Raw genomic sequence first — 23167 nt, forward strand, 5'->3', positions numbered from 1 at the left:
AGCAGAAGTTTCAGAACAAAAGGTAAAACTTTTGTCTGGGTTTACAGAGTGTTTTCCCAGACTTGTGGCAGTTTCAGGTAAATATTCATCATGCTTTTCCCCTGGAACAAAGCAGAATTGGGGTGGCTGGTTGAATTTTATTTTGTGTTCACATTACAGAATTGCAGCAAAAACAAATGTTTCATGTCAGATAGAGGATATATGTGCTTCACATACTCTCTTTCCCTTTAATATCCTTCCTCTTGAAAAAATTGCATTCTAAAAACAAGACTGTTCTGACTGTTCCAGCATCCTGTGAAGAGGAGGCATCTGATAGGTCTCTGTACTGCTGAAGAAACAGTCACAGAGAGTAGTACCTGTCTTCTCAAATGTCTCCTGTAAAATGTTAACTTGAGACACCAAAAGTCCTTTTTCTATACTTCAAAATCAAAATAACCTTGAATCCACTTTTACAGTGGATTTAAGCAAGTAAGAGGCCTGAGGTGCTTCTGCAGATATGTCTGGGAAGAAACATCAGTCCTTGGAATGCTCCCCAAAGCATCATAAGCCATGCTGATGAGTCCTAAGCAAATCCCATCTGCCCTTGCAGTGATGATGCCTGGCAGAAAAGACTAACTGCAGAGCCCCTGTTTCCTCTCCTGGAAGGGCTGTGACATCTCCTGTCTCAGGGTATGTAACATTTGAAAGCAGACTGTGGGTTGGAGACAGCAGCAGAAGGCAGGTCCCCCATGTCCCTGGTGTATTGACAGCCTGACCTTTCCCCAGAAGTAGCTCCAGCCCTGGATCCACAGAGACTTTTCTCTGCCCTTGCTCTGCAGCTGAAATATGCAGTTTTGCCTTACCCCAGCTGTGGGCTGCCACTCCTCATACCACATTCTTCATTGTGTTTGTGTTGTCAGATAGATGTCTAGACTGGAGAACTCTTCTGGATCAGGCTGGCCTTTGGAGGAGGAGGGAGGTGTGGTAAGGTGCGGCCAGATTCCTCTGGGAGGCAGGAGAAAGTGCAGTGGGGGGTGTGAACACATAACAAGCAGGGGAGCATGACTGATGTTTTTTGCAAAATTCTTTGTGCAGATATTCCTCTATGACCTCACTAGAGAGAAAGGGGGAAAAGGGAAGATCCGTTGTGTTCACAATGCTTTAGGTACAAATTTGTCATTTTTCTGAAAATGGTCTGAGGATTTTTGCATGAGGCAGACAATTGTTTTTCTCAAAATATATTGTTTCTTTCCATCAGAAAGGAACATTAAAATCCAGATGTCAGTCGTTTGTGTGAGCCAGCCTTTGCAGTGGCATCCCCAAAGGAGGGATCTGATGAGGGCTCTGTAAAGCTGCATGTGGCAGGAGCCTTTCAAAAGGAAAGATGGGTATGGCTTTCTGACTTCTAAACCTGTCAGGAAAGTGTGTGTCAGTAGTTTTTAGGGCATGCTAGTAAAGCTAATAAAAATGAGAATTAAAAGTATAAAATGGCAAATACAGGCATGATACTTTTTCTGATTCACCAAGCAACCTGGCTGTATCAAAGGGAAGCTGTGGGAGTCAGACGTAACTTTGAATTTCCTGTTTTGTGTGATTTGTCACAGTCTTTATGTCTGCGCTTCATTTTCGCTACTTTGAAAAGCAAGCAAAAGTCTTCCTCCAAAGCAACCTCTTCTCATTGTGTTTCCTGGAGGCAGGTCTCTGAGACTAGAGAGGGTTTGGAAGTGCCTGCCAGTCTTCTGAGTGAACAAACAGTATTAATAAACATCTGCTCACCTGTATTAACTCTTGGCAAGCCACGGCAGTTTCTGGTTATTATTTTCGCAGTTTCCTCTATGTTTTAGTTATCTTAGTGTGCTCTTTTGCATACAGTAGAGGATACACATTTGGCAGGAGTTTAGCTGTAGCAAGGGTTAACTAGAGAGAATTAACTAGTTTCAGCAGAAAGATTTGGCTTTTTGCCACCTGAGTTTCTGTATGCTGCCAGTGTAGAGAACAGTCTTCAAATAATTTCCATTTTGCATTTGGAAGAGATTATTTTCTGCTATCTATCCAGACTTCCTTATTACTGCTGAAAATGCTGCAGATAGATAATCAAGTAACACAAAAGCTTTTTTGCATACACGGAATTCAGACCTCTTGAGCTTATAGCTGATTTTAAAGTAATTGAGTAAACCACAACAACTTTACATGTGGTAGGTCTCAATTTTGAGTCTGACTAGACTTGTTCCTAATACAACCTGTATTGAGGAAACTTAACAGGATCCAGCTTTAACAGGATTTGATGAAAACTTTAAAACCTCCCCCCCTTTAATTAAATGCAATAAACTCATGTGATGGTGTGTGTGTGCCAGGCCAGCACTTAGTTACTTGTAGCCGTTCAGAAAGTTAGGCAGGATGAGGCCTTATATAACAGGAAGCTCCTAACACTTTGGAAATTTGCCTTTTTCCCTGTACCATGGATCATAATGTGTTCTACTGCCCAGAAGTTTAGCAGAAGGTGCAGTCCCTTGACCTGAGACATAGACTTCAAAACTTCTCTGCTTTCTTGTAGCCTGTCCAGTGAGGATGCAGCTAAAAAGGCAGACAAGATTGCATTTGCATTAAGCAGATATCCCAAGGCAGGCATTTAGAACTGCTTGTAAGTAAGAAAGTGATGCCTCCCAATAAGCAGCACTGTTACCTTAAGAATATGATCAATTTCTTTTATGATCTCATGGGATTTTCAGTTCACATGTGACATTGAGCACACTCAGTAGCCTTGCAGATAAACTGAAGTGCCAGCATGTGTCTCTGTGGAATACTTCATGGCTAATAGAAATAGCTTAGCCATAACATTTTTAGCAAATAAATTCTGTTCCACCTGTACTGGGTGGGCTTCTGAATTTCCCTCTTGGAAACTGGGAGTTTAATAAATAGAACCTTGAAAACAGGGTAAATGGCTCTTTAAGATGGATGTTCCTCATTACTTTTGTCATAAGAGACATAAGGGGAAGAAATATAAATTAAGCTTTTGGAGGCAATATGTGCCTCCATCAGGACAAATGATTCACCTTCCCCATTGCTATTATGAAGAATTAAGAGCTCTATCATACTTTGAAGCAGGCAGGCAGTGGTGTGACTACTGAGGGAACAGGAGTGGAGAGAAGCAGGTTACTATAAACAAGCTTTCTTAACTGGCTGAAGGAAAAGGTGTTCAGAAACTCCATTTAAGCTACACAGAAGGTACAATTGCATGGGTTTGTGAAACCTTGCATGGGCAAGGTTCTGTAGCAGAGCGTAGAGGCATATTTGTGTTTTTCTGAGTCAGAATTGTTCCTAAGTATATATGTTCTAAATGTTAGGGGGTCTTCCACAGAGACTCATCTGTCATGAAAAAATATCACAGAAATAACTGTATTATGCTTGAATGACTGCTGTCTATTTTCAGAACACATAAGTTAGAAAAATAATATTTGTACAAAGCTGAAGTGTTTATACTCTTTCAGCTCTGTTTCAAGTGAAGTAATGACAGCTTTCACTGAGCAGAGGAGAATACAAAAGGAGGTTTAGATGCAGAATATGCTTCTTAGTGCACAGGTCAGAGTTAGTTATGCAAATGTCAGTTCTGAACCATGAATTGTGCTTATTCCAAAAAAGCAGGAAAGCTGGTTTTGCTAATCTTGAGAAGCAGATGAACATTGTTGTGTTCCATGTCCATTGTATATTTGAAGTCCCAGGAGGGGTTAACCACTGAAGACAACTTCCACTAAATTCCAAACTCAATGCATTATGCAGAAAAAAACCTAGACCCTGTAGTCACAATAAACTGAATAAATTTATTGCATAAATTGAACCTGCTGTTATATCACATATGGTTTCCCATTGCTGTGTGCTGTTTACCAACTTTGTTAGGGAGGCTTTGGGTTAAAGTCAGGAGAAGATGAAATGTCCATTTAAGTGCCCTATGGGAAGCCATCATTTAGATTTTTTTCAGCCTTTTTGCTTGGAAACAGTATTCTTTTGTTCTGCCAGCCATGGAGTGCTAAATAGTGGCCAGAAAATGTGCTGCAAGTTAAAGATCCGCAGGTGAAAATCTACCTCATTATCTGAGGCATCACAATAATGTTTTCAGAATGCTTTCACACTTCTATTTTAAGTGCTGAGCTGGAGTCTCCTCTCACCTGAACTGCTGTCAGTCAATCATGACAGCGAGCTCTGTTCTTAGGCATGTTTGAGGCACTGCCGTGCCCTGTACCAGAGAAAAGAGCCTAACCCATGATTAAAACTGCTAATGATCACTCATTTTGGAAATAGTGGATAAAAATAGTGGCATTTTAATGATTTAAATACAAAAATTATCTTCATCTTTAGGGTCTCCAGTGTGCTGTTCCCTGTCTTATTTTCTCTGGTTGTGTCCCTTCCCCCAGCTCCTGCCAGATTTGATTCTGTGTCTGTGTCAATGCCTGCAGCAATCCCTACAGCAAAGTTTTGCCTGTTAAAAGCCAGGCACTTCTACTGCAGAGGCAAGTTAAATGAAGTTTTCCAACTCCTCTCCTTTTCCTTTTGTCTTCTCCCTCTGCATGTACCTTTCCCTATACTTTGCCTGCTGGTAGATGAGAAATGGTGGTTTCCCAAATTCGTTGCAGTTCATCAGTAGTTTTCTGGCTTTCCTTTCTTCTGCCTTGTCCTTCCTTCTGCTGGGGGTGGCCAAACTACTCTTGCCTAGGTCTAACTGGTCAACATGGCTTACCTAGTCTGCTTTCTTCTTTCCTAGCAGACTTCTCAGTCATGGCTAAAAGCCAGTCACACAAACCTCAGAAAAGCCTGTGGGCCCCACCAAATCGTTCTTTGGTGTGATGGATGTGACTTGCATTTTTTTCACATGATGGGCAGAAGCCTTTACATGACAGGGGGAAGCCATGAGATGCATCTCCTCCAAGTAGTTCACAAAGTACTGGCTTCAAACAGGAAGTTATTTTACATTTTATCCATTGCTGAGCCCCTGAAATTTGCAAAAGTGCAATCAGTACAATTAAAGGCACAATTTGAAGTACTAAGGCAGCTGTTGTGCTCTGTGGTAGTCAGGGATCTGTGATTGTGTATGATAAAGATCGAGGCTGAGAGATTCTGCAGAACAATCCATAGGAATGTGGTTTCCTGGAGTCCTGCCACAGGGGCGGTTAAACATTCATGGAACCTGTTTTCCTCTGACATATTTTAGTTGTACGTAAAAGATAGCACATGTTTGGCTTTACAGAGGCTGTCTCAGCACTCTTGATAATCATTGCTGTTAATCTTAATAGAAACAGTCAGAAAGTCATAAAAGTCCTGTACCTATGGTAATCCTGTTGGGGTAGCTCATGGTTGAGATATAGGACTGCACCCAAAGCAGTGTCCAGGATAGTGTGAACATTGTGAGCTCATACTCTCATGGTGAAAATAAGAGTATGTATCAGGGTGGCACTCCATTTCAGCTCAGCTGGCATTAAGCTTAGAAATGGCAGCTGCAACTGAAAATACATATTTCATAGGGTTACCCCGAATAACCCTGTGAAACTCTCCCTGTTATGATGGGAGTTACTAGGTGATCTGCAGTGTTGCCAGCTCCTGTGATTTTATGATGAGTAATAGAAATACAGATATTTTTCTTGAAGATCCACCTCCTGGATCCTAGTGATTTATTTTCATTTTATTATGTCTTTTTTTCTAGTTAGATGGTAATTCCAACCCTCCTACTCATGGCCAAAGTTTCAAAACATCTCTCAAAAAGCACTTGTAAGTGTGCAGCCAGCAATGGCAAGTAGCGGAGAACCCAGCAGTTGGTTTTTTTGGTTGCTTGGGGTTTGGTTTTTTTTTTGTTTTGGAAGGGTTTTTTTGTTTGGGTTTTTTCCCTTCCTTTATTTCGATGATCTGTGTGACTAGTCTTGTGATTTTGTAACTCGTGGGGTTTTTTTTATCTTTAGGATTGATTATGTTTCCATCTTCACTTCCTTGTATTACCACACTGGACATAATCAGTATACTTAAGAGTAGCCATCATGATATACATCCAGGTCTTGAAAGCAAAACTCAGGTCATGCATTTTCCTTGTCGCTCTCACTCCTGCAGTTAATTCATCAATATGTGTAAGGCAAATTTAATTAAGCTGGCAGTGTCTCCATAACTGTCAAAGTTCCTCTAGGGCTGTAGATCATGTGCTGGGGATAGTAGTCAAAACAGAAGTCGTGCTGTGTTTAGTACAGTTCCTGGCAAAACTTGATGTCTTTCTGTTGGATGAGAAGGCAATACAGTTTGGATGCTCTTCATAGCTGCTACTGTGCTTTCCAAACACAGATATATGATGTCATCTAGCTGTGCTCTTTGGGAGAACAAGGACAATCTGCTTCAAGGCTCTCTGATAAAGATATTGTCCTCCTGGCAGATTTCCATGATGTAGTGGAGTGAAATCTTCAAATCTCTCCTGTCAGGTGGAATTATCTCACAGCAGCTGAGTAGTTGAGTTCCCATCCCATCGTCTCTCTCAGCATCTTTTTTTTTTTTGGGGGGGGGGGGGTAGGAGGTGGGATTTGCCTGCTGTTTTATAAGTATACATGTGCCAGAGACACTGGATGAGAGAACAGAAGTGCTATGGCAGGATTTTACAAGATAGGAATAAGAGAAATTGGCTGCTGTTTCTGAAATGCATCCTAAGACATAAAAAGTTTTCCAGTGTAGATATTTCCAAAAAACCAGCATGTTATTTTGGGCTTTATTTAATGTTGTTAGCTTGTGAGAATTCTGTAATGATATTAAAGATAAGAGAAAAGTAAGCTACAACATTAGGCCTCAATAGAAGTTACATATCTCCAGACAACAGATGCAAAGCAAACTACTTCAAGCAAAGTCAATAGACTTTGGGTGAGGTGTCCTGTTTATGATGTCCTAAGAGATCATAAATAAAGATGTGAACCACAGAAGAGAAGTGATATTCTGCAAGCCTTGCTCCACCAGAATCCATGGAGTGGACATTTCTAATGTGGCTGCTCTAGTGTTTCTTCCATAATGTCCAGCCCACATGTTGGCTTGCATGTTCCATACATTTTAACCATGTGGCTGATCTCTGCTGAAGTGGTTGGCTGAAAGTTTCATAGCCAAGAAAGCACAGTCTTTTATTTGGATCCCTCTCTATGGACAAAGAAGCAAGGAAAGCTAGAATTAGGCTTCCTGTAGAAGTCAAAATAAGAAAACTAACATTAGACAGTGTGTGGCAAATTCAAATTTTAGGAGACAAGCACACATTTTAGGATGGCTTCATTTGCCTGTGCAAATCTGTGATTTCTCTGCTAACTTTTTCATTACATCCACTTTTTTTCATGCAAAATCAAAGATTGCTTCTGTCCACAGTGTTCAGGTGACTTTGGTTTTCTCTAAGAAGAGAAAATCTTGAGGAGATGGCTCATGTAGTATGAAGTGTGCAGCAAGATAGTCAAATATTTTTAGAGGTGAACACTTAAGTGACAACAAGAAGAAAAGCAGTCTGCTGGTCCTGAACCACTCCTTGCTTATGAGTCCCTCAGGGAATGAGTGAATACACTTTCCTAGGGAAGAATCCTACCAATTTGTCATTCTCCAGGCAGGACCTGTTGATTAAAGATAGGTGTGAGTTCATGTGACTTGGAAGAAGACCCATCTTTTCAGGATTTCTAAGTCTCGGAGTCTAGTAGCAGTCTGTAATCAAAGTTCCTATCTAACTCCAGATTTCCTCTCAGGCCATCTGCAGGGTGTGGTTTCAGCATCAGATAGAAAAAGTCAAACATGGCTTTAGTTTGGAACTAGATGGCTTATCACAGTGGACAAGGCCAAGGAGTAATAACAAACAATAGACCGACATCTGCTAGAGCATTATGACTCTCTTAGGGAAAGTAGACTGCAGTCTCGCTTTAAACCAAATGTTGAACCATGGAATAAAATTTGTCCACCTGGGCAATTTAGGCAGTTTTTTTAACTGCCAGAGGCATGAATAAAGAGTCACTGATATGTCAGCCTCTGTTAGAAGAATTTTGGGGAGAAAATTCAAGTGTAGTCAGTTCTAGAAGTCCGAAAACCCCATTGTCTTTGGATAGTAATTAAATCTGATCAGAAATTACCTGGTCCTAACTGGACAACCTTTTGCTACTGTTACTAGTGATGAAACTAATGCCTACCATAGAAACCTAAGGTTTGTGACCTTACAGGGGATTGCTGCTTTCCAGATGGCTTTTATTTCTTCTTTTTTATTTTCTTTTTTTTTTTTTCTTCTTTTTTTATATTTAATTTTTAAACAAGTAGTTTGGTTTGGATATCTCTCCTTGGAAGAGGTCCAAACATATTTATTTTCATCTGTTTGTTCCAGTGGGTGAGCCTTGGCAGAACCTGGCACAGCCTGGGACAGCATAGGAACCAAACCCTTTCTCTCAACAAATATGATGTGCTTGAAACAGTTTACCTAAGGACCCACCTTCATGTGGCTCTTGGCTCCAGTGCTGTGGGCACTGGAAGGGACTGAGTCATGTTCATGGCACAGGCATCCATCGTGCCACAGCTGCCCTGTGAGCTCAGAGCTGAAAGCAGCAGAGATGCAGCTGATCCCTTTCCCCCGTGCTCAGTTGTAAGATGCTTGGCACCCCTGCCACTGATTTCCTGTGTGCATTTGGGTGAGTCACTTCACCTCTCCCTCAGTATTTGTCTCTATTTTTGTTCCAGGCTTTTAGGACTGTGAATTGGTTTTGGTTGGATTTTTTTTTTTTCTGGGTTGAGGGACAGTCCCTCACTATCAGGTTGTTTCGATCATTACTCCAAGCTAGATAAGTTGTGACAGCTATTAGTTTCTCTTCAGCATGTGGTAAGTAAGAAGAGATATACCATTTGCTATAGTGAGGATTGTTGACATGTATTTCATAGAATACAATATCAAGGACCTTCTGAGTTCTTACCACACCTGCTTCAATGAGGCTTTGTTCCTCTACATGGCTACCGGGAGTTGTTGCAACACATGTAATTAAGAACAAGAAATGTTTACCTGGGGCTTAACTTAAAATTCTGCCGGCCCATAATACACTGCCAGTGTTCTCCACCCATGTAAGATGTAAGAGCTCCCAGTGTTGCAAATGGGGTGACACACTTGCCTTGAAAAAGTAGCAATGTTTATTTTGACAAAATTTGATAGTAAACGTGACAGTGCTATAATAAGCTTTGATGGCAACATACACTTTGTTATTTACTGCATAGAGGACAAGGTAGGACAAAACTGTCAGAGACACCCTCATGTTGAGTCATGAGGTTCAGAAGGGACCCCCTCACATTCTCAGGCAGTTTCCAGGTGTGGCTGGATCCAGACCTAGCTGCAGGCTAGGAACTTAAGTCTAAAGTATTATATGTGCACAAGCAGTTCCTTTATCTCACTTAGCTAAGATTTCAAAGTTTCAGCATGCTTATTCCCCTTTCACTTACTGAGTATTTAGTGCAATAAGGATTCTCGCAACCTCAAGAGGCATCCCTGTTCAAGGGGAGATCCTGGCATGCTGCCCACAGCTGTGCAGGAGAGCTCAGCAGACCCTGGGCTGTTCCCTATTTATGGAGTAAGATGATTGACTTATAGTGGGATTTGCATGCCAGCTGTATTTTGGTTGGCGCATGCTCAACTAGACCTCAGCTGCTGAGTAAGTTTTATGGCCCTCAGCTATTGTGTTGTTATCTGTCTTCCCAGAGTCCAGCTTTAAGCCAGGTGCAGCCCTCACAACTACCCCTGCTAGCTCTTGCTTGAGCCAAAAGCAGGGAGGAGCACACTGCCTCACCCAGTGAGCTCATACTAACCACCCCTCTGTGTAGCATCTTCTTCTATACCGTTAAACCATTGGAAGTTTTGCCACTGACTATAGTGGCTGTTAGATCAGAAACCTTAGGTGACTACCAGAGCATGCTAGTGATGAGAAAGATGTGTGGTTTGGATAAAGAGAGAAGACCTTTCTCTCAGTCTCTCACAATGGTTCAGAACTCAATTGAAAATGTTAGCAAGAGGCTCTTTTATTTCCTCCTGGAAAAATCATGTATATTTATTTCCTGTAGTAAAATAGTCTAATGGTAGTAAAAAGTGAAGTTCTAGAAGGAAAAAATTGATTTCTCAGCTAATTGAGTAGAGAGGGGGAAATTATAAATCCCTGGTTGCCTATTACAGGTTGACTAGCAACATTTGGCTCCAGAAAGCAATATGAACACAGTTTTAACATGCAGGTGGCTACAAGAAAAGGGCTGTGCTGCATGTAAGCCCAGTATCTCCTCAAAGTGGTTCACCCTACTTTTCCAATTATATTGCAAAGTGAGTCATACTGAAACCGTTGTTGATTGTCTGCTCCACTTCAGATAGTTGCATGTTCATTTTAGCTCTAGAAAGAATTTTGTGTCAGCATTTTCTGTTCCTTGTAGTTACACTGTCTTTTCAAAATAGTTTTTGAGCTAAAAGTATGTTTCCTGAAGTTCAAACACTGGCACAAAAAATATCTCTTTCCTTACTGCTGCCACACTGAAGCAGATGGTAAGTACTGAGACTCAGAACCAGTAAGCATGTAATTATTCAATTTCTGGGTGCAGAAAAGTAGCTGTTGGGTCAAAGCAGGCATCTACAAGACAGGCTGTCATTGCAAGTTAGTTTGAGTTCAAGTCCCCTGCAGTTAGGCCAGTTAAACTCCCGCAGTAGATCACATGAGCTGCACAGATGCCCTATTGCATTTCTAGCTTGAGTTTCACCCACATCCTCTGGCAGACCATCTACCTGAAGCTCAAAGTCTGTTCCAGCTCTGTGATTTTTATGTGTGAACAGTAATCACATTAGGGATGACGCCTAGGTTGTGCCTCAGGTTAGTAAAGACAAAATTGCAAAATTCATGCTGATCCATGTTATATTGATGTCACACAGCTAATGTGCATTCTCAGTGTGGAACCCGCAGTTACTGTGGCACACAGACCATGATGCAGTGTTACACATGGGGGACAGATACACTGCCTGTAAGTAATGCGAATGGCTGAGTGCAGAGGAGCTATTTCAGTGCAAACTGGTTTTGGAAAATGCATAATTCTGCAAATTACAAAGCAACTTTTGCTCCCTCTGAAGTCAGTAGAAGTTCATTTCGCTTTTCAAATTCACTTTGATTAACCTGGTCTTGACATCATGGCACTTGCCTTGTTGTAAAGAAAATTGGTAGCTGTGAAAGATCAAAGATTTTGTAATTTAAGGTAAGAGGAAATGTTTGCTGCTGATGAAAACCTGATCTTCATAATAAGCAATAATGCAATCTTATCATCTACCATTATTGAGTTTCGTTGTTTTGGTTTTTTTTCTCTTAAGCTGAATTTACATCACCTGTAGAAAGAAATAAGGAAAATGGACTGAAAATGTCAAACCTATGCAAATTTTGTGATATTAAAGTAACAACCTGCTCAAATCAACATCGGTGCAAGAGTAACTGCAACATCACTTCTATCTGTGAGAAGAGTAGTGAAGTCTGTGTTGCTATATGGTAAGTTATTTCTTCATACAGGTGGGGACAGGAGCACACCCTCATTCATCACTGCTTAGTACTTTCCTCGATTGCTCTGATATTCACAATGTCCCTGCTCCCTCACCAGGCTTTGCTCTCCCACTTCCAACTCATATCTCTGCACAGCATACCAAGAGCTGCTTGAAGTTAACAATTCTGATATGAAATGTTCTGGGGACTTGTTTTTTCTAAAACCGTTCTGTTCCAGCTTACACTGTTACTGGAAAAGAAGTATGGTTTTGTGCAAGCCATTAAGCTCTATCCACCCACAGCACTCAAGAGTGGAAACACATTTGAGGCTCAAGAGAGGATTGTAGTGACAGTTGCTGAACAAAGACAATTCTCTCTCAGGTTTCAAGGGAACTAGATTATGTAGAATTATCACAAGAGGCTTATTGCCATGTATAGGTAGAAATACTTCCTCTTAATGGGAAAAAAATTTCTGTGTAGGTAGAGACTTTGATGTAGGCATGATGCTTTTTATATAGCTTCTGTCTAGATTCAAAGAAATCAAGAATTTATGAAAATGAGCTGTAACACTTTTTTAGGATTTATTTGCTTTAAGCTTGTGTTCCAGTCTAAAAACTGGGGCTTCCCTTGCCTTTCGTAAATGGGAATCCAGTCCTACTAAAGAAAGCCAGAAACACTCTTAATGAGCTAATAACTGGACTAAAGGAACACAACTGAGTGTTTGCAGTGTTGCTGCTGATTTAGTAAAATAATTGGAACAACTTACAGAGGGACATAACTAATTCATGTAGTGAGGGATTAGTTGTGTCCATTGACTTGAGATGTTCAGCATAATTGGAAGTAGGCATTTCAGTTCAGGATCAGTCCAGTGTGCTTTTCCATATTTCTTCTGTGATTCTTTAGTAAGTCATCGGTGTCTATAATTGCTATAAAAAGAAGCTGTTGTACAATTTAAGATACATGTTGGGTTTTTCATAACCTTTATCTAAAAGGCAAGTAAGTTGAGAACTGTAAAGTGCTTTTTGCCTACAAGTCTTTTGTCAGTGAAATTAAATCTGTGGACCAGGACAAAACACAGGAATATGGTCCAGATTATCAGCTGTAAATATTTCCCTAGCTGTGAGGCAACTCTAACTTGCATCTGTTTTTATGGTTGTTATTTTGCTGGGGTGTTTCTGGTTGATTGAGGGGGGGTTTTGTATATAACTCCTTCAGTGCACAAACTGTGCTGATTGTAGGCTTCAAAAGCAAAATGAAAAGACCAACTGACTAGAAAGTCTCTGATTTTGAGGAAATAATTCAGTTTTTATCATAATTTCCCACAGATTTTTACTGTCTGCTCAGTGACCACAAAAACCAAAAGTATGTTCTGAAGTTCACAGGAGTTCATCGAGCATTAGCTTGAATAATTCTAAGTGAGATTTTCAGAGGTACTCTTGTGAGCTTAGCAGCAATATGATACAGGAATAGCTGTGCCATTGTACAAATGTGAGGACCCCAGACAGTGCCAAATTTGCCCCATTCAGGAAAGACAGAGAAAAACATATGATGCTCTTTAAATGCCATTTATGTTCTCAAAAGAGGCAAATTTTGGCCAAGCATGGTCCTGTCTGCTCCCTTTATAAAATATTCCTTTTTTTATTTAAATTTTTTCTTTTTCATTTTTAGGAGACAGAATGATGAAAATGTGACATTAGAAACAATATGCCATGATCCCCAGGAAACACTGTATGGTCACTTTTTGGATGATTATAATTCAGAGCAGTGTTTGATGAGGGAAAAGAAGGATGATGGGGGATTGATGTTCATGTGTTCCTGCACAGGTGAAGAATGCAATGATATGCTCATTTTTACCTCAGGTACGTTTAACAATTTACCTACATTCCTTGCAAGTAGTATTAACTGTGTGGATATTAACTGTGTTATACTGATGTCCTTTGGAATTGCATTTTGTGGAGGAGAACTGGCAGGTGCTATTTTAGTCTTTCTTGAATCTTGCAAAATCTCAACCTTTCTTTTCTGTGTTCTGAGTACCCTCAGAACAATTCTTCCTGCCAGTCTGTCCTCATTTTGAAGTAAGTCTGATATTCAGCTCAAGATATTGCACTCAAAACCCGATGGAAGATGAAGGAAAGATGTTTACAGTTGTTCTATTAGCACACCAAAATGCAACACATGCTAATTACATTATAAAATCTAAACTAAAGGCAAATGCCGTCTTTGAGGTCCTACCTCTTCTAAAAGGCTGTATTGCTGTAATGTTTTATCTGCACATAGAGATGTTACTTGTAACCTGATAGAGTGTGAATTTTAAGTCAGCTTCTCTGGTGTAACTGTCCATCTGCACCTCTCCTGTGGTGGGTGTGAAGACGCTGGGCTCCTTCTCTGGGGAATATGTTCCCTCACACCTCTATGGCACAAGGAAGTGTACATGAGTTCAGTTAAACCAGGGAAATGTGAGTGCAGACCAAACCACAAGTGCATAACCCATCCCCATTCTACTTCGTGAGCTCTGATGGGGGCCGCTGCAGACACAGTGAGGGCAGTGCAGGTGTGTGCAGTGCTGGTGGACCTCCTGATGCACACGCAGATGTGTGTGGGTGCACGCACCCCTTCTGCTTCATTTTGTCCTACCTGCTGTGATTATTTTACTGAGACAAAGTCAGGTTTCTCACAGGAAAGACTGAGGTCTTCTATTGAGAAATTTGTGTATTCACACTTCTAAAGGGGTGTGGCACACCACACCCATCCCCATCACCCATATGTTCCTCAGAAAAGGATATAATTAAGTCCTTGTTACCTCAGATAACAAAGAGTTGGGATGCTCTTTCCACTCCTGGGAAACATGGTGTGTGACTGCACTGAAGTGAACGACTATGTGAGCAATTGTAGCTCTCACTTCCTAGCCTCCAAGAAGGCCAACAGGTTTAGGTCACAAAACCACACCAAATTAGCCAAGAGCAAGCTAGCATGTCTTTGCTTCCCTTGGCCCAGGCTATCCCTTTCTGGTACCACCCCTCATCCCTGTCTTCCCCATCCCCTCGTCAAGCTTGATTTGAAACTAGACAACCTGACTACTGATCCATGGTTGTGTGACCAACCCTTATTTGGGTGATCTTTAAAGGATTTGGAGTATATACTGGTATTGATATGAGCACAAGTGATAGACCCAAGACCTAATTCCAACAGATTGTTTGGTTTTATTGGTGAGAATGTGTCCCCAGAGAAGAGATCTTAATCTGTGTCAGCTGTGTAGTGTTTTTGTACAACATGAACAACACCCTTGTGGATTTTGGCTAAATTGTTATGAGTTAGCCATGTTATAGCTGTTCTTCCTGGAGCTATGTAGCTGAATGCAGTTACTGATAAATGTGTGTCTTTGGTGTGTATGATTATAAAAACCATTCTAGAAATTCAGCACCAAGTGCCTTCATTCCTATGAACTCTGCAGCTCACTCACACTTCCAGATCAACCTACAAGGAGGAGTAGAAGTTTAAACCCAGTCTTTTTACCCAAATTCCTTTCACTCTTCCTAGTGGAGCCTTTCCTTCTAGGTCACGTGCTGTGAGTACTTCAGGTGACTCATGAAACCACGTGCTGCATTCATATGTATTAAGTGAATAACTACAGATAAAAATTAAAGTAATGCAAAACTTCACTTCCATAACATTTCCAGTTCATTCACCAACACAGGCATTAACTCCAGTCAGGAGTGGGGAGAATTGAGGCTTTGTCATTCCTTTTTTATTGTTGTGGATTAGTGTTTCTTTTAAATGAAAACAGCCCCTTTGGGTTGCTTGCCTGGTTAGCCATGGCAGGAAGACAAACGATTTTTACAGTATCAGACATGCGGTTTCCTGTCTGTGTTTAACTTTGAGCAGAACATCACAGCCAGCTGGTCCATGGCTCCTCCAGACAACTAGATAATAGCTTGTAATAATTTTGCCTTTGGAATGACTGTCATCCAGACCTATTCTATATATTGTTCTTGCGGATTTTTTTTTTCCTCTACATTTTTTGTACACCAGAACAAGAATTTCTTGCAGTGGTTTTGCACATTCTAGTTTTAGAGAGCAAGATGAGAGCAACTCTAAAAAAAGCCTGATCAAACAGTGATTTTAATAACTTATTAGCAGAAATTGAGATAAAAAAGATTGCAATTTTTCACCTGCTGATCACAGTGTTTCCTTTTAAGCTACTGTTATAAATGACTAGTGTTTTACCTCTTCTTCCAGTATGCACATTAAGACAGACCAGATTTAGTTTGTTTCTGGTGTTTCTGAGGTAAGAAAGAAAACCCTGGTTAAGGCAACAAGTTCTAATTTCCAGCAAAAGTTAGTCACTGAATTCCAGTGATTCACAGCTGAGCTGTTATTGCTTATGGAAGAATTGGTTTACAGAACTATTGGCTTGCATGAGTCTTGACTGTGCAAACCTCCTGACTCCATTTTTAGACACAAGCATCTAAAGGTTTTGGGTATTGGAGGTGTTGTGTCTCACTCAAGAGTGGCTTTAGAAATGTTTGAAGTAGATACATCAAATTCAAATGCCTCTTTATTGTATGGATTGTCATTTAAATTGCCAGTCTGCAAGATAAGGAAGACATGGTCAAACACGTGCCTAAATATGCCTGCAGTTCTGCTGTGTCAGGGGCCTGACCCTGATTCAGATCCCTGGCATTCCAGGCCACCGGCAGCTGGTGGAAAATACTGAGTGCAAATCACTCCAAATAATGTTCTGTAGTTTTTGGAGAAATAACATGCAGGAGACAGGTAACCTTTGTAAATCTGACTACTCTGTGTTTATTTTTTAATCACTCTCTTTTTTTGCCAAACAAAATTGTGGGTGACTGGCAAGCAGCTTACATCCCTGTGGTGGAAAAATGCTTCTCACAGCAAATCTCAATGCCAGTGTTTTGTAATTATTATTTATTCAAAAGTCTAATGTTAGTGTTACCAGAAGGCAAAGCCAGGGAGCAAAACCACTGGAAAGGATTAGCCAGAATTGGGGTAAAAGGCCTGGGGTGGCTAGAGGTTGGCTAGGTGGCAGACAGAGACCTGATCCTTCTGTTGTGGAAAAAATGATAGCAGGACTAGACTGTGAGGGCTTTTTGCACCCTGATGTCTGGTTGTGTCTGGCGAATCTTCTGAATCTTGCTTTACCTTCTTCTACTTTGATCTGCTGGGATGAATCAGGTCTGTCTGTAGTTGTTTGCATAGTCCCAGTCCTCCCGTGATCCTTGGGCAGCTTTGTTCCTCAGCTTTCCCTTCACTACATCTCCCAGCCATTAGCCAGTGTGAGCATGATAGCTGCCTAACAAAGCTGGGCTTTATTAACAATCTCAAGTTCTTTGACTGAAGTTAAGCCTGGTTTACCCCAAGGGACCAAGCAGTACTGTGGCCTTTCCAGCCCCACCTCTGACCTGTTCTCCGTGGACAGAAATGACAAGGTACACATTGTAGACAAGGATGCCTACATGTTACTTAGTGCATGACTTACCTACCTGGTGTGCCATGGAACTCCTTCCTCTTGTGCCGCTCATTTAGGCACAGTCATTTATCAATATGCAAACCAGAAGTGGAGACTGCAAACAAGAAAACAAATCCTTTAAATACTGTTGTCAATATATACGCAGTTATTATCCTGGGCATCAAATTCAAATCCAAGCAATGGTGCAGAGAACTGAAAAGTTGGAACCAGGATTTGAACACAGTTCTGTTTTGTTTGTAGTTGTTTCATTCTAATAACTGACATGGTGGTAATTTTTTAGCCTCACCTGTCTCTTGCAGTGCTATGCAGGTCTCCATGGATTGTTTAGGTAGACTGTGTTTAGTGCTCACCTACTGCAAGATGAAGTCATTATTTTGGCCATTCCCACCACACCCAGATATGAGAGAAGCCTTAAGCAGCAACTCTGAACCATCCAGACAGTTGTCTTGAAATACCAAAACCTCAGTGATAGAGAAGACTGACAGGTCAACAAGAGTTTATGAGAATAATGAAGCTAATTGGGGAAGTGTGTCAAGGGAGGGAGGGTGTTGTGCTGCTTTTTAGCAGTTTCTTTTTAACTTTGCATTGATCATGGTTTTACAGAGTTGGTTAATTGAGAGTATAAGAGACATGCCTATTTGATTAATCAATTGTGGCTGAGTCATTTGCCTGAACAAATTACAGCCTGTGGATTTGCAGTGCTCCAAGTGCTCTGACTGCTCACTGTGTACAGTTGTTACCTGGGAGAGCTGGTGCTGCTCTGCTGCCTGAATCACCACAAGCATGCCTGTGTGATGCCTTGTCCTGTGCCCAGACTGCAGGAAATATGGATAATGTTTCAAAATGTCCTTAACTTTGTACCTCTCATTTGTCTCTAACATGTTGATCCCGTCTTTTCCTTTCTTTCTCTCCTCTTCCTCTCCTTACTAGAGTCAAAGTTAGTGATTTTACTTGACTCCATAGAAGGATCTCAGACTTAAGATCTGTGTGCAAACAGTCACCAGTCCATAAATACTTGTGTGATGAGTTGTCCGGTGCTCAAGGAACATCAGAAGGGAGATGATTACAGCTGGACTCCTTCCAAGTGAATTTTAACAAAGGCTTTCATTAATCTCTCTTTCTGTTATCCAACTAACATGTTCAGAAGGTAACTGTCTTCCAGCTGCCCCATAAAAGAGGTCAGTAACATTACATAACACTGCACAGAGCCTCTCACTGCTTGTATGTTGGCTTTGTTCTGTTTCCTCCTAGGTATTTGCAGGCACTAGAGTCCCACCCAGTGCCTGCAGCTGTGTGTAACCAAAGGAGAGGCTGTGTAATGCTGAACATCTGATTCACTTAATGGGATAGAAAGGAAATAGAATGAAAAGAGGCTAAAGGAGCCAAAATTTTGTTTTGCTCTGTATTATTTATATTGTTTGCTTCTTAGGAAAATAACCATGCTCAGTTACAGATTTGTGTAAAAACAAACTAGTCAGTGCTGTTCCAGTCTGGTTGGCATATTTGTTACAATTTGCATCACTTGAGAGCTTAATAAGTATGGGAATGTGGCCAACCTTTTATCAGGTTGTCATGGAAGAGACTTTAATAATTACAGACAGAAACAAACTGTAACCAACACTGGCAACATAATATTTTGGGAAAGGTTGGAGGGGTGAAACTCAGGCTGAGAATAAAAATAGTGGTTAATGTGTGGCATCTGTTGAAACATATTGAAACTGGAGAGATTGATTTGTTCCAGAAATCCACCAGCAAACAGCAGCAAACACCCAAGCCCACAGAAACACAGTCACATAATGTAAAGTTAAAATATGTTGGCTTTCATATTGCTGAGTAGGAAAGCTCAGCTAAAAAAGTCAAAGTGTGTGAGAGATGCCATGTACACACAGTGAAGGGACCTATTAGAATGGGAGAGATAAGAAGGGAACACATTAGTGGGGTGGAGGATTTTAAGCAAATGGGTGCTGTGCCAGCAAACCAAGGAATTACACTTTCTAGCCAGCAGTGAGGGAATAAAAGCAGCAACAAACTATTTGTTCTGTCTTAGAGCTTAAGAGTTTCTTAGACCTCCTGGGTGATGAATAGCATACTTGGCAATCAGTTGAAAAATGAAATCCTGCTTACAATAGATGAAATATCCATTAGGTCATTGCTGCCCAGCCATTTTGCTGAAGTAAGCCACCCAGAGGCAATCAAGTTGCCTGCCTCCCACCCCTGTGACTAAGATGCAGCCATTCCCATCAGGTGACAGATGAATATGCATGACTCTTCCAACATGTAACACATGTAACTGGGGATTTTCCCTGGGCGTTACAGAGAAGTCTTGAGTCTTGATCCTCTAGATATTGTGTGCCAAGGCCAAAGCTGCAGATGTGCAGGGGAGAACAGCAGTGGGTGTGCCACTGGTCTTCAAAATAGCTCATGCTTACTACCTTTCAGGAAAAGAGATAAGTGGTGGCACTGGGCAGTGACATGCATTGAGTCCTCTGAGAGCTGGGTTTGCCAGCCATTTGATGACTGCAGAGCAACATTTAGGCAGTCAAATACCCAAAAGAACAGGTGAATGAGTTCCCATACCTTTAAGTAAACCCTTAGGGCACAAAGTTGCTGGAACCTGCACTTGGGTCACAGCACCCCACTGCAATGCTTCAGGCTGAAGGAAGAGGGACAGGAAAGCTGCCTGGAGGAAAAGGACTTGGGGGTGCTAGTCAGCAGTGACTGAACACGAGCCAGCAGTGAGAGCAGATGGCCAAGAGGGCCCATGGCATCCTGGCCTGATTCAGAAATCAGCACAACCAGTGCAGTGATTATCCCCCTGAACTCAGCACTGCTGAGGACACGTCAAATCCTGTGGATCCCTCACTACAAGAAGGACATTGAGGTGCTGGAGCATGTCCAGAGAAGGGCAGCAAAGCTGGGGAAGGATCTGGAGCACAAGTCCTGTGAAGACTGTCTGAGGGAGTTGGGGTTGTCTAGCTAAGAGAACAGGAGGTTAAGGGGGAACCTTTTTGGCTTTCTATTACTGTCTGAAAGAAGGTTGCAGCATGGTGGGGGTCAACCTCTTCCCCCAAGTAAGAAGCAATGGAACAAGAGGAAATGGCCTCAAGTTGTACAAAGGATGTTTAGATTGGATAGCTGGGGAAATTTCTTCACTGAAAGCTGTTGTTAAGCACTGGAACAGGTTTCCCAAGGAAGTGGTTGAATGAACATCCCTGAAGGTATTTAAAAGACCTGTAGATGTGTCACTTAGAGACATGGTTTTAGTGGTGGACTTGGCAGTACTGGGTTTACAGTTGGACTTGATGATCTTAGAGGTCTTTTCCAACCTAAACTATTCCATGATTCTATAGCAGCCCAGGCAGATCTGTCAACTACCGGAGGTAGTGCCCCTCCAGGAGAGAGATCCTCTTCTGGATACCCTGGTAATATCCTTTTCTGACTAAACGATGAAGACATACAGCTCAAGCACATCTTCCTGGCCTTGACAGACTTGGTTTACCTAGTCCAAAAAAAGATCCTGTCAAATACAGGAACTTGCTGAAGGAATTCAGCTTTCAGGAAAGTCTGCAAGAAATGCCAGGGTTTATTTTCCACTGGACAGTAATATAGAGCCCACTCTGGTTTTAAAATTTAGTAATCTCTCACTCTTCTGCCATGAGTTGATTCAGCATAGAGCTGAGGGAGGGGTGGAACTAATTTTCTGCACAACAAAACTATTAAATTGGAAAAAAAAAATTGTCTCCAGCAAGTATGAAAAATTAAAATGTTTCCAAGAAGCTATCATGATTTAAAAAATGCAGGTTAATTTGAGGTGAGGCATTTGAATTTCATTATTACTGAGTGGTTTGTGTCAGGCTCAACCATTTTCCTAAGGAAACACCCTCCACCCTGAGCAAAAAAGCTCCCTACCTCCCATCTGCAAACCCCCTAAAACAATGCCTGTAAAACCAGCAGAAATTTTTAAAAGTTGGATCAACTTTCAGACCACTTTTGTCCTCAAGATAGTGGTTTCAGGGAAAAGTATAGGAGTGTCAGAAGCAGAGTTTCTGTTCTGAAAATCAATATTTTCCACCAAAAAATGTTTTGCTGAAGATTTCCAAGCCATTTTAATTCTAAAAAGGCCAAAATCAGGAATGTACATGAAACACTGAGCTATGGATATTTCATTTCCACTTTAGGATTCTGCAATAGAGATAAACTACATTACTCCAAACAGCTGTTCAGAGTAAATTTAATTTCACTGAAAGTGAAGCATTTTATGGAGCTAGTTTTCATTCAGACACTACTAAAGAGATGGGCAGGCTTTTCCATATTTTGTTGCCTAGTGCCTTGCTCAGAAATCACTACACGTGCAAGGTTCAAACTCCCATTTCGTAAAAAGCTCTCGCGATTCAGAGCAGATCTTGAACTTGAAGCTGCTGTACCCCACCCATACCAGTCCACTCACTGCTGAGGATTCAGCACTCACATACATCTCTTGCCAAACTGCAGCATTTGAACAGAAATTCTGTTCAGGCAAAAGCATTCAAAAAGTGTTGGTTTTCATTCCAGTGTGGAATTCAAATCAAACTTTGAAACCTCAGAATTTCTACAAAATGGAGTTTTCCTCCAGTCAGCTCAAAGGGCTGCTTTGTGTCTTGGGATCTTGCAAAATAACTAGATCACAGTTCTGTGTCTGGGACCATGTTTTGTGACTTTCTGTTTCTGGGAATTTTTAAAACACTGCACAAGCTTGCAATACATCGGTGTTGATATATTTAACTTGAGTTCTGCTAATATCAAGTATATTCATTCTCTGCTTTGTGGCTTTGACTAGCAGTTGAATAGGCAGCAGCTTTAGAGCTCACAGGAGCAGCAGACACTAAGGAAGTAGTTCTGTCAGTACTGGCTGGGCATTCTGCTGCCCTGCCATTCAAGTGTGTGTCCTCATTTCACTGCCATTGTTTTACTTATTCCTTCCAAAGTTCAGTGACACTAAAGTTGTATCAAAGGCATGAAAACCAACCTAAAGAATTTGCAAGCTCTAGGGCTTTGAAGCTCCTTGACTGAACAGGGGCTGTACAGTGTTTCCATTTTCCTTGGCACCTGAACCCTATTCCCTCAAGGCTTAGGTAGTGTTAAGGGTTATGCAGATGGTTTGTGCTTAGTTTAAACCGCATACAGGAAGCTTTCTTTTAGCTCAACTTCTCCATTGTTATGCTATATTAATAGGCTCTTTTGAAGCCTAAGAAAGGACTGATCCACCCAAATAATAGTTGTGGGTGGGGAAAGTTATTTAGGAGCACGTTTGCAAAACATGAAAGGCTGTTTCATTTAACCATTTCCTTGCCTGTCTGTGCAGCCGAGTTTTGCTCATTCCAGTGCTCAGAAAGAGGAAGCTGCACTCCCATCTTTTAAATTATGAGGTTTTAGTCATAGGTGTTTATTTATAAGTGAACATATTTATTCTTAGATTCCTCTAGTCAAGCCATAAAATGTTGGCTAGCCACTATGCAAGCATACAGCTATGCTCTGAATTTTGATCCTGTCCTGATTTTGTACACAGATTTTGCAGAGAAGTACCCCATGCTTAGTTTATGCTGGAATGGCTGATTTTTTTCTGCTTATATCATTAAGCAAAATCAAAGGCAGTTCCAGAAGTGACTTGCTTGGGACGCACCTCAGTGCCACCAGCTCTTTGCTCTTGCTATCCCCTTTAATTCTCCTGTCAGGCAGTTTGGTCCCCTCCTAAGCTAAGTTCAGCCTTGTCAGTCCTGACACTCAGTTCTCCCTGATGTGTGCTCATTCTTGCACTTCCCAAACACTGAGTGGGATTTGCCTGGTGTCTTAAATACTGAAAATTAGCGCAGCCTTTGTCCCTGCTGCTTTAGGTGGGGTTGTGCAGCTGAATGCTTTTCAACCCCTGCTTCTCTGCTTCCTCCAAGTGAACATGCCAAAGTGGATGTGCCACTGCAGGCAGGGCTGCAGGATGATACAGTGCTCAGAGGGAAGTGGCCAAACTGCTCAGCTTCTGCTTTGATTAACTTTTTTTTACATTCTTTTTCAAGTAACATTTGCAACATTGACAGTTTTTTCCCTTCTACCCAGAAATTCCCCTGCACCGCAAGCAGAGCTTTCTCTTGTGCAAAAAGAGGAAGAGCTGAAGGAGCTGAGAACTCTGCTGGAGAGTTCTCAGCTGTAGAGCAAAATAATA

The 23167-nt window shown here is 41.4% G+C and overlaps 1 protein-coding gene across 2 annotated transcripts in view; it reads left to right on the forward strand.

The window, feature by feature from the left end:
* Positions 1 to 23167, forward strand: part of TGFBR2 (transforming growth factor beta receptor 2) — a 59458-nt gene that overhangs the window by 15983 nt on the left and 20308 nt on the right. For both annotated transcript variants that reach the window (XM_041407846.1, XM_041407845.1), the window contains 2 exons: positions 11321 to 11492; positions 13152 to 13342. In XM_041407846.1, coding sequence (XP_041263780.1) covers positions 11321 to 11492; positions 13152 to 13342 — 363 coding nt within the window. The remainder of the gene's footprint in view (positions 1 to 11320; positions 11493 to 13151; positions 13343 to 23167) is intronic.

This window comes from Onychostruthus taczanowskii, unplaced genomic scaffold (assembly GCF_017590055.1).
Source record: "Onychostruthus taczanowskii isolate IOZ18803 unplaced genomic scaffold, ASM1759005v1 scaffold28, whole genome shotgun sequence".
NCBI classification, from domain to species: domain Eukaryota; kingdom Metazoa; phylum Chordata; class Aves; order Passeriformes; family Passeridae; genus Onychostruthus; species Onychostruthus taczanowskii.